Source organism: Oncorhynchus mykiss, chromosome 9, assembly GCF_013265735.2.
Source record: "Oncorhynchus mykiss isolate Arlee chromosome 9, USDA_OmykA_1.1, whole genome shotgun sequence".
NCBI classification, from domain to species: Eukaryota; Metazoa; Chordata; class Actinopteri; order Salmoniformes; family Salmonidae; genus Oncorhynchus; species Oncorhynchus mykiss.
The window spans coordinates 12,048,764-12,060,716 of NC_048573.1; the positions used below are offsets into that span (position 1 = coordinate 12,048,764).

General features: G+C 42.6%; 1 protein-coding gene across 1 annotated transcript; it reads left to right on the forward strand.

The window, feature by feature from the left end:
* Nucleotides 1-187: 187 nt before the first annotated feature.
* On the forward strand, nt 188-11,684 carry LOC110531463. Its single transcript, XM_036987339.1, has 7 exons — nt 188-458; nt 2,222-2,395; nt 4,177-4,362; nt 5,496-5,652; nt 7,556-7,610; nt 8,410-8,643; nt 10,620-11,684. The coding sequence occupies exons 1-7, from the start codon at nt 407-409 to the stop codon at nt 10,788-10,790; spliced, it is 1,029 nt and encodes a 342-aa protein (XP_036843234.1). The 5' UTR covers nt 188-406; the 3' UTR covers nt 10,791-11,684.
* The last annotated feature ends 269 nt before the right edge of the window (nt 11,685-11,953 follow it).

The following is an 11,953-nucleotide window of genomic DNA, read 5'->3' on the forward strand; positions in this document are numbered from 1 at the left end:
AATGTATAAATTAAATTAAATATGTGGTGAAAGAGGAGACTGGAAAACAACAAAAAGACAACAAGAGAAGAGGATCAGATAAGAGGATCAGAGACGAGGATCAGAGACGAGGATCAGAGACGAGGATCAGAGAAGAGGATCAGAGAAGTGGATCAGAGAAGAGGATCAGAGAAGTGGATCAGAGACGAGGATCAGAGAAGAGGATCAGAGACGAGGATCAGAGACGAGGATCAGAGACGAGGATCAGAGAAGAGGATCAGAGAAGAGGATCAGAGACGAGGATCAGAGAAGAGGATCAGAGAAGAGGATCAGAGACGAGGATCAGAGAAGAGGATCAGGGACGAGGATCAGAGAAGTGGATCAGAGAAGTGGATCAACATCGGTGGGGCTGACAACAGAGCAAGAGATGAGAAAACACTGGGTCTACTGTCTTCTGGCCCTCGTGCTGATACATACAGGTTGGTGTCACTTACAAAAAACTAGAATAAGAGGAAAGTTTTAGTTTAGTAGAACACACAGAGCAAGAAAGTGCATTTATCAAATAATCGAGGACGACAAAAAAGTAAAATGCTGACAGTTGAAGTCGGATGTTTTACACTTCAGCTAAACGCATTTAAACTCAGTTTTCACAATTCCTGACATTTAATCCTAATAAAAATTCCCTGTCTTAGGTCAGTTAATATTTGGTAGCATTGCCTTTAAATTGTTTAACTTGGGTCAAACGTTTCGGGTAGCCTTCCACAAGCTTCCCACAATAAGTTGGGTGAATTTTGGACCATTCCTCCTGATAGAGCTGATGTAACCGAGTCAGGTTTGTAGGCCTCCTTGCTCACACACGCTTTTTCAGTTCTGCCCACAATTTTTTTATGGAATTGAGGTCAGGGCTTTGTGATGGCCACTCCGATACCTTGAGTTTGTTGTCCTTAAGCCATTTTGCCACAACTTTGGAAGTATGCTTGGGGTCATTGTCCATATGGAAGACCCATTTGTGACCATGCTTTAACTTCCTGACTGATGTCTTGAGATGTTGCTTCAATATATTCACATAATTTTCCTCCCTCTTGATGCCATCTATTTTGTGAAGTGCACCAGTCCCTCCTGCAGCAAAGCACCCCCACAACATGATGCTGCCACCCCCGTGCTTCACGGCTGGGATGGTGTTCTTCGGGCTTGCCTTTTTCCTCCATTATGGTGGTCATTATGGCCAAACAGTTCTATTTTTGTTTCATCAGACCAGAGGACATTTCTCCAAAAAGTATGATCTTTGTCCCCATGTGCAGTTGCAAACCATAGCCTGGCTTTTTTATGGAGGTTTTGGAGCAGTGGCTTCTACCTTGCTGAGCGGCCTTTCAGGTTATGTCAATATAGGACTCGTTTTATTGTGGATATAGATACTTTTGTATCTGTTTCCTCCAGCATCTTCACAAGGTCCTTTGCTGTTGATCTGGAATTGATTTGCACTTTTCTCTCCAATTTACGTTCATCTCTAGGAGACAGAACGCATCTCCTTCCTGAGCGGTATGACGGCTGCATGGTCCAATGGTGTTTATACTTGTGTAATATTGTTTGTACAGATGAACGTGGTACCTTCAGGTATTTGGAAATTGCTGCCAAGGATGAACCAAACTTGTGGAGGTCTACAATTTTTTTTCTGAGGTCTTGCCTGATTTCTTTTCATTTTCTCATGAAAAGCAAGCAAAGAGTCACTGCGTTTGAAGGTAGGCCTTGAAATACATCCGCAGGTACACCTCCAATTCAAATGATGTCAATTAGCCTGTAAGATGCTTCTAAAGCCATGACATAATTTTCTGGAATTTTCCAAGCTGTTTAAAGGCACAGTCAACTTAGTGTATGTAAACTTCTGACCCACTGGAATTGTGATACAGTGAATTATATGTGAAATAATCTGTCTGTGAACAATTGTTGGAAAAATTACTTGTGTCGTGCACAAAGTAGATGTCCTAACCGACAAATTTCTTGTTAACAAAACAAACTTTGGCCAACTATAGTTTGTTAACAAGAAATTTGTGGAGTGGTTGAAAAACTAGTTTTAATGACTCCAATCTAAGTCTATGTAAACTTGCGACTTCAACTGTATGTGTGTGTGTCTGAATGTGTGTCTGAATGTGTATTAATGCAAAAAACTTCATTTCACTGGAAGTGGCTGTGACTTTTTCTAGCGCCCACACATAACTGACTTCTACCCTATTGCTTCACACAGGCATAGCCGGCAGTGTGATCTCTGTGTCTCACACACAGGACAGAGAGCATCTGTCTATTACCTGTCGTCTCCTGTCGGAGAACGACACTGTATCTCAGATCAACTGGGAGATGATCAGCAGTCACAACCATACCACTACCAAACTGAAACTGGGCACCTTCCATCCCGTGTTCGGTACATATATAATAATAATGTCATATATATATAAATATACAGCGGGGCAAAAAAGTATTTAGTCAGCCACCAATTGTGCAAGTTCTCCCACTTAAAAATATGAGAGAGGCCTATAATTTTCATCATAGGTACACTTCAACTATGACAGACAAAATGAGAAGAAAAAAAATCCAGAAAATCACATTGTAGGATTTTTAATTAATTTATTTGCAAATTATGGTGGAAAATAAGTATTTGGTCACCTACAAACAAGCAAGATTTCTGGCTCTCACAGACCTGTAACTTATTCTTTAAGAGGCTCCTCTGTCCTCCACTCGTTACCTGTATTAATGGCACCTGTTTGAACTTGTTATCAGTATAAAAGACACCTGTCCACAACCTCAAACAGTCACACTCCAAACTCCACTATGGCCAAGACCAAAGAGTTGTCAAAGGACACCAGAAACAAAATTGTAGACCTGCACCAGGCTGGGAAGACTGAATCTGCAATAGGTAAGCAGCTTGGTTTGAAGAAATCAACTGTGGGAGCAATTATTAGGAAATGGAAGACATACAAGACCACTGATAATCTCCCTCGATCTGGGGCTCCACGCAAGATCTCACCCCGTGGGGTCAAAATTATCACAAGAACGGTGAGCAAAAATCCCAGAACCACACGGGGGGACCTAGTGAATGACCTGCAGAGAGCTGGGGCCAAAGTAACAAAGCCTACCATCAGTAACACACTACGCCGCCAGGGACTCACATCCTCCAGTGCCAGACGTGTCCCCCTGCTTAAGCCAGTACATGTCCAGGCCCGTCTGAAGTTTGCTAGAGAGCATTTGGATGATCCAGAAGAAGATTGGGAGAATGTCATATGGTCAGATGAAACCAAAATATAACTTTTTGGCAAAAACTCAACTCATCGTGTTTGGAGGACAAAGAATGCTGAGTTGCATCCAAAGAACACCATACCTACTGTGAGCATGGGGGTAGAAACATCATGCTTTGGGGCTGTTTCTCTGCAAAGGGACCAGGATGACTGATCCGTGGAAAAGAAAGAATGAATGGGGCCATGTATCGTGAGATTTTGAGTGAAAACCTCCTTCCATCAGCAAGGGCATTGAAGATGAAACGTGGCATGACAATGATCCCAAACACACCGCCCGGGCAACGAAGGAGTGGCTTCGTAAGAAGCATTTAAAGGTCCTGGAGTGGCCTAGCCAGTCTCCAGATCTTAACCCCATAGAAAATCTTTGGAGGGAGTTGAAAGTCCGTGTTGCCCAGCAACAGCCCCAAAACATCACTGCTCTAGAGGAGATCTGCATGGAGGAATGGGCCAAAATACCAGCAGCAGTTTGTGAAAACCTTGTGAAGACTTACAGAAAACATTTGACCTCTGTCATTGCCAACAAAGGGTATATAACAAAGTATTGAGATAAACTTTTGTTATTGACCAAATACTTATTTTCCACCATAATTTGCAAATAAATTCATTAAAAATCCTACAATGTGATTTTATGGATTTCTTTCCTCATTTTGTCTGTCATAGTTGAAGTGTACCTATGATGAAAATTACAGGCCTCTCTCATCTTTTTAAGTGGGAGAACTTGCACAATTGGTGGCTGACTAAATACTTTTTTGCCCCATTCTATATATATCTTCCGCTGTATTAACCGAGCAATGTAGTATGTGTATGCTATACTCATAATGCACAGAACTTTGGGATTTGTGTATGTGAATAAAAAGTAAATAAAACGTATTATTGTTGTTATTATCAATATCATATATATGCCGTTTAGGTACCTACGTGGTCCCAGAGTACAACGACACTGTGAAGATCCAAAGTAGTGCCTCCAGCCATAGTTCCAGACTCGACCTGAAGGGAGGCGCTGTGGAGGAGGTCAGCCAACTCTGCTGTGTTTTCATCACGTTTCCCTCTGGGGTGCTGGAGCACTGTACACATACCCGGATCAATGAAAACACTGGTACTCTCTCTCTCTACCTTTATCTCGTTTCTCTCTCTCTCTCTCTCTCTCTCTCTCTCTCTCTCTCTCTCTCTCTCTCTCTCTCTCTCTCTCTCTCTCTCTCTCTCTCTCTCTCTCTCTCTCTCTCTCTCTCTCTTTCTCACTTCAATTTCAATTTAAGGGGCAATGTAAGCATATGTTTACATTCCCAGAGCAAGTGAAATAGATTTTTAAAAAAGGGACATTACATTCACACACTCTCGCTGTCTCTCTCTCTGTCTCTCTCTCTCTCTCTCTCTCTCTCTCTCACTCTGTGTGTCTCTCTCACTCTGTGTGTCTCTCTCACTCTGTGTGTCTCTCTCACTCTGTGTGTCTCTCTCACTCTGTGTGTCTCTCTCACTCTGTGTGTCTCTCTCCACTCTGTGTGTCTCTCTCACTCTGTGTGTCTCTCTCCACTCTGTGTGTCTCTCCACTCTGTGTGTCTCTCTCACTCTGTGTGTCTCTCTCCACTCTGTGTGTCTCTCTCTCCACTCTGTGTGTCTCTCTCCACTCTGTGTGTCTCTCTCACTCTGTGTGTCTCTCTCCACTCTGTGTGTCTCTCTCCACTCTGTGTCTCTCTCCACTCTGTGTGTCTCTCTCACTCTGTGTGTCTCTCTCACTCTGTGTGTCTCTCTCCACTCTGTGTGTCTCTCTCCACTCTGTGTGTCTCTCTCACTCTGTGTGTCTCTCTCACTCTGTGTGTCTCTCTCCACTCTCTCAATTTCAATTCAAGGGGCTTTATTGGCATGGCAAACATATGCTTACCTTCCCAAAGCAGTGAAATAGATCATTAACAAAAGTTTCTCTCTCTGTCTATGTGAAATACATCCTGGGCATTCCCTCCTCTCACTTCCTCTCTCACTTCCTCTCTCATTTTCTCTGTTGTGTTGTGTTTTACATGTCTGTGTGTCTGTCCACAGCAGAGGCCCATGATCTTCTGCTGTTGGAAGTACTGTGTTTGACATGTCTGTGTGTCTGTCCACAGTGGAGGCCCACGATCTTCTGCTGTTGGTAGTACTGTGTTTGACATGTCTGTGTGTCTGTCCACAGTGGAGGCCCACGATCTTCTGCTGTTGGTAGTACTGTGTTTGACATGTCTGTGTGTCTGTCCACAGCAGAGGCCCAGGAGTCAGAGGATGCACAGCGGCTGCTAGGGGAAAGAACTTTGGAACAGTGGTCCCTGTTGGTAGGAGGCTCTACCATCAGCATCCTGAGCATTGTGACCTCACTGTACTACTGCTGGAAGTACTGCTGCAGACACTGCTGTCACAGGTAGGCCTACCTCAGTGGAGGTTGGTGCTGTTTAAGATGAGGCTACTGTAGACCATTGAAAAACTTTTTGTCTGTCTCTCAACCTGTCAAAATCATTCTTCCCTCTGTATCTCTATTCCAAGCTCATTTTACTGTCTCTCCATTATCTCTATCACTGCTCTCTCTTCCGCTTTGTTTTTTCTCTTTGTCTCTCTCTCTCCATCATCTCTATCACTGCTCTCTCTTCCGCTTTGTTTTTTCTCTTTGTCTCTCTCTCTCCATCATCTCTATCACTGCTCTCTCTTCTGCTTAGTTTTTTCTCTTTGTCTCTCTCTCTCTCCATCATCTCTATCACTGCTCTCTCTTCCGCTTTGTTTTTTCTCTTTGTCTCTCTCTGTCACACACAGGATGGAAAGACAGGCCTCACTCTCTCTGTCAGTAAAGTTTCCAGTAGCACTGATTCTAACACCAAAGGTTATCAGCTCTCTGACTCTAACAACAAGACTCATCAGCTCTCTGACTCTAACAGCAAGACTCATCTGCTCTCTGACTCTAACAACAAGACTCATCTGCTCTCTGACTAACAACAAGACTCATCTGCTCTCTGACTCTAACAACAAGACTCATCTGCTCTCTGACTAACAACGAGACTTATCTGCTCTCTGACTCTAACAACAAGACTCATCTGCTCTCTGACTCTAACAACAAGACTCATCTGCTCTCTGACTCTAACAACAAGACTCATCTGCTCTCTGACTAACAACGAGACTTATCTGCTCTCTGACTAACAACAAGACTCATCTGCTCTCTGACTCTAACAACAAGACTCATCTGCTCTCTGACTAACAACGAGACTTATCTGCTCTCTGACTAACAACAAGACTTATCTGCTCTCTGACTCTAACAACAAGACTCATCTGCTCTCTGACTCTAACAACAAGACTCATCTGCTCTCTGACTCTAACAACAAGACTCATCTGCTCTCTGACTCTAACAACAAGACTCATCTGCTCTCTGACTCTAACAACAAGACTCATCTGCTCTCTGACTCTAACAACAAGACTCATCTGCTCTCTGACTAACAACGAGACTTATCTGCTCTCTGACTAACAACAAGACTTATCTGCTCTCTGACTCTAACAACAAGACTCATCTGCTCTCTGACTAACAACGAGACTTATCTGCTCTCTGACTAACAACGAGACTTATCTGCTCTCTGACTCTAACAACAAGACTCATCTGCTCTCTGACTCTAACAACAAGACTCATCTGCTCTCTGACTAACAACGAGACTTATCTGCTCTCTGACTAACAACAAGACTCATCTGCTCTCTGACTCTAACAACAAGACTCATCTGCTCTCTGACTAACAACGAGACTTATCTGCTCTCTGACTAACAACAAGACTTATCTGCTCTCTGACTCTAACAACAAGACTCATCTGCTCTCTGACTAACAACGAGACTTATCTGCTCTCTGACTAACAACAAGACTTATCTGCTCTCTGACTAACAACGAGACTTATCTGCTCTCTGACTAACAACGAGACTTATCTGCTCTCTGACTCTAACAACAAGACTTATCTGCTCTCTGACTAACAACGAGACTTATCTGCTCTCTGACTAACAACAAGACTTATCTGCTCTCTGACTCTAACAACAAGACTTATCTGCTCTCTGACTAACAACGAGACTTATCTGCTCTCTGACTAACAACAAGACTTATCTGCTCTCTGACTCTAACACCAAAGGTTTTCAGCTCTCTGACTCTAAAAGAAGACGTATCAGTTCTCTGACTCTAAACCAAGACTTATCAGCTCTCTGATTCTAACAACAAGACGTATCTGCTCTCTGACTCTAACACCAAATGTTTTCAGTTCTCTGACTCTAAACCAAGACTTATGTGCTCTTGTCTCTTGTTCCAGGAGGCGAATGTATGAGGTAGAGGCGTATCTGACAGATCAACACACAGAATCAGAAGTAAAGTTGTTTTCTCAGCTACACTTTTAGCTTAACATGCCGTTTTGACACAATGGAAACTTACATCCTTACGTAGAAATCCTTTATCTAGAAAGGAAGTGTTGTAACCTAAAGCACACGGAAAAGGTCATTGGTGAAAGTTAATATAGGCTACCTAACCACATGTCTCTCTAGAGTCATAGAGATAGAGCCATTGCCTGTCTCTATGGGTAGAGTGACCTCAGTAAACATAGTGACCTGCGTTACCATGAAAACCCACAGGGCCCCCCATTCGGCATGGTTATCACCGTGGTTTCCTGTTGTTCACTGTCTCGGGCCATCGTTCAGCCGTTTCTCACTCTCTCGCACACACACACACACACACACACACATACACACACACACACACACACACACACACACACACACACACACACACACACACACACACACACACACACACACACACACACACACACACACACACACACACACACACACACACACACACACACACACACTGGTAAATGTGCTTTGGTGTTTATCATACTTGGGTTCACAATAGTGTAACACACAGTAGCTGGTGTACTGTTAACAGGGCAGAAGAATCAATCTGTCAAGCAAAGCATTTTATACCATTTGCTGTGTGGTCAGATTTAGTGTGATGTGAACATTGCAGTGAGAATTGCTTTCATTACACTTCTGTTACAGTCCTCCTTTTCATTTAGTCTTTACATTTACATGATAGAACATGATGAAATGTAAACTGATACGAGCAACATTACAAAACAACATCTCTCTCTCTCTCTCTCTCATCCAGGGGGTCACAGAGGAGCCCCCCCAGCAACCCCCTCTTCCCTCACCCCCCCAGCCTCAGCCCCAGGGTTTTGACCCCTCCAAGCTCTATGCTAAGATCAAGCTGGACCTGCTGTATGGACGGCTGTGGAAGGCCTACCAAGGGACGGCCACAACCTGGGGCCCCACAACACAGCACGGGCCACAACAAGGGCCACAACAAGGGCGACAGCAAGTGGCAGAGCCAGGGCCACAAAAGGTATGTCTTTCTTTCTACACGTTTTATATTTATCTATGTATGAGGAAACCTCACTTTTCAAAGCAGTCAATTCAAAATAAAGGAATTTATTCAACTTCTACAGTGCTTTTCGTCACAAAATGTATCTTAAAGTGCTTGAAAAAGCCAAACGAACAAGAATGGAATAAAACAGCTGTATGACAGACTGGGTCTGGACTAGGATGTTCAGTTTGACTGGATGTTTTTCAGTGTTTCAAACCTCCGACAGGTGGAGTGATAGTCAAGAATGAACCACATGTTTGTAGCGGTCTGTCCATGATACGGCGTTGCTCTCCCTTCTTGACATCTCAGTCGACCAAACAGTTCCTACAGGCCCTAGTTTCGTCGCACCTTAACAACTACCCAGCTGTGCGGCAAAGGGACATAGGTACAATTGCAGTTGGTCCAGAACAAAGCAGCACCTAGGTGCACAGAGACGTACACGGAGGGAAAGAGTCAGTGACATGTCAGTCTCTCCTGGCTCAAAGTTGAGGAGAGATTGACTGCATCACCAGCTGTCTTTGTGCGAGGTGTTGATGTGTTGAAGGTACCGAACTGTCTGTTCAAGCAGTTGGCAGCACAGTTCGGACACTCATCAGTACCACACAAGACATGCAACCTGAGGTTTTGGCCTTTCTAGGGAGTTTTTCCTAGCCAACGTGCTTCTACACCTGCATTGCTTGCTGTTTGGGGTTTTAGGCTGGGTTTCTGTACAGCACTTTGAGATATCAGCTGATGTACGAAGGGCTATATAAATACATTTGATTTGATTTGATCTTTCCACAGTCCCCAGCTCCAGAATAGAGGCTGGTAAACTCAAGTATTAAGTAGAGGCATGACTACATGGAACTCTCTGCCACCCCAAGTAACTCAATTATTAAGTAGAGGCATGACTAGATGGAACTCTCTGCCACCCCAAGTAACTCAAATATTAAATAGAGGCATGACTACATGGAACTCTCTGCCACCCCAAGTAACTCAAGTATTAAATAGAGGCATGACTACATGGAACTCTCTGCCACCCCAAGTAACTCAAGTATTAAATAGAGGCATGACTACATGGAACTCTCTGCCACCCCAAGTAACTCAAATATTAAATAGGGGCATGACTACATGGAACTCTCTGCCACCCCAAGTAACTCAAGTATTAAATAGAGGCATGACTACATGGAACTCTCTGCCACCCCAAGTAACTCAAGTATTAAATAGAGGCATGACTACATGGAACTCTCTGCCACCCCAAGTAACTCAAGCTAGCAATTTAACCAGTTTAATAAAACAGATGAAACCTTACAGCAGAAAGGGGACTGTGACGAGACACATACATTTTACATACAGTACCAGTCAAAAGTTTGGACACACCTACTCATTCCAGGATTTTTCTTTATTTTCGTTATTTATACCAAGAGTGTGCAAAGCTGTCATCAAGGCAAGGGGTGGCTTCTTTGAAGAATATAAAATATATTTTTGATTTGTTTAACACTTTTTGGTTACTACATGATTCCATATGTGTTATTTTATAGTTTTGATGTCTTCACTATTATTCTACAATGTAGAAAATAGGAAAAATAAGGAAAAACCCTTGAATGAGTAGGTGAGTCCAAACTGTTGATTGGTACTGTACAGTGTATTGTAAATTGCACTGTTCTATGTATTAGACATATATATTGTGTATGTACTGATAGGTAGGCTGTGTGTGATGTTTTAAATGTATTTCAGTCCTTGACTAATAATGTTCTGTACTATGTACTATATCATGTTTCATGTGGACCCCAGGAAGAGTAGCGGCTAAAGGGGATCCTAATAAAATACCAAATACAACTTGAATACAAAGCAAAAAATAACGTTTGTTGAAGCCTGTGCATCAAAAGACACAGAAATGACACATGTACAGCAGTTGATAAAGTCAACATCATAATCAGGTCTACTTCCTCCTGGGGGAAAATTGGGCATCACAGAGGGAAGAACCGGAAGAATCCGTTCTACAACTAGAACCAGAACATCAACCACCTCTGGAAGGAAGAGAGGAACCAGTGACTGAGCCTGAAACTGAGTCTGAGCTAATACCTCCACCAACCCTGGATCCTGGGACACAGATGGAGGAAATGGAGTCGGACACTGGTTTATGAGGGGAGTGTGTGTGCGTGTGTTGGGATGAACAATGTATTGTTGACATTGGTTGAATAACCCTGAAACTATCTGTCAATTAATACGATCAATCTTTATTGTCCCAGAGGGACATTTAGTGTGAGAATATTAAACTCATCTGAACTTTTAAACAGAGTTAAGGGGTTTAATAACCTTTGGCTTTTTAAAGAGACCTGTTATTACAGGAGTGAGACAGTGTATGTTTGTGGCTTTCTGTTAATATAACTGAGTTATACTGATTCATGACCAATATACAGTATATAAAATATTTTTATGTTGTACTTAACCGTTTTGCTTATTTTGCAACAAGATATTTCATTGTTCTACTGTAGGCGTATTACTGAAACCCTTTGAATATCCTTTTGCTTTATACTTAAATATACTTTGTATACTTTTATTTCAATAAAAAAATCGGACCATGAAAATTGATTCTCCTTCACTTGACATCAGTGGAGGCTGCTGAGGGGAGGACAGCTCATAAGAAATGGCATGAACAGAGCAAATGGAATGGCATCAAACCATGTACCATTCCACTGATTCCGCTCCATCCATTACCACGAGCCCGTCCTCCCCAATTAAGGTGCCACCAACCCCCTGCGCTTGCCATTTAGATTGTGCCTGCTCTTTCTTTGGGCCACTGGGGGGCGACACAATACTTGTTGTTCGCTGACTGAAGCCCAGGGTAGAGTGACAAACACACTGTAAGGTTAATGTCTACTTTTGTAACTGAAGCACGGACAGTTTTAACAATCATAATGCAGTGCCTTCAGAACGTATTCACACCTCTTGACTTTTTCCACATTTTGTTGCATTGCAGCCAGAATTTAAAATGGATTACATTTACAATTGTGTCACTAGCCTACACATAATACCCTACAATGTCAAAGTGGAATTATGTTTTAAGATTAGATTTTTTTTATAAACTAAAAAATGAAAAGCTGAAATGTCAATAAGTATTCAATCCCTTTGTTATGGCAAGCCTAAATCAGTTTAGGAATAAACATGTGCTTAACAAGTCACATAATAAATTGCATGAACTCTTCACTCTGTGTGCAATAATAGGGTTTAAGATTACTTTTGAATGATACCTAATCTCTGTACCACACAAATACAATTATCTCTAAGGTCCCTCAGTTGAGCAGTA

Bases quoted from the DNA above. Each gene is read 5' to 3' on its own strand.
- LOC110531463 (XM_036987339.1), top strand. From the start codon at position 407: ATGAGAAAACACTGGGTCTACTGTCTTCTGGCCCTCGTGCTGATACAT. The intron at 4,363-5,495 runs GTACTCTCTCTC...GTCTGTCCACAG, and splicing joins CCGGATCAATGAAAACACTG to CAGAGGCCCAGGAGTCAGAG. The intron at 8,644-10,619 runs GTATGTCTTTCT...TGGGCATCACAG, and splicing joins CAGAGCCAGGGCCACAAAAG to AGGGAAGAACCGGAAGAATC.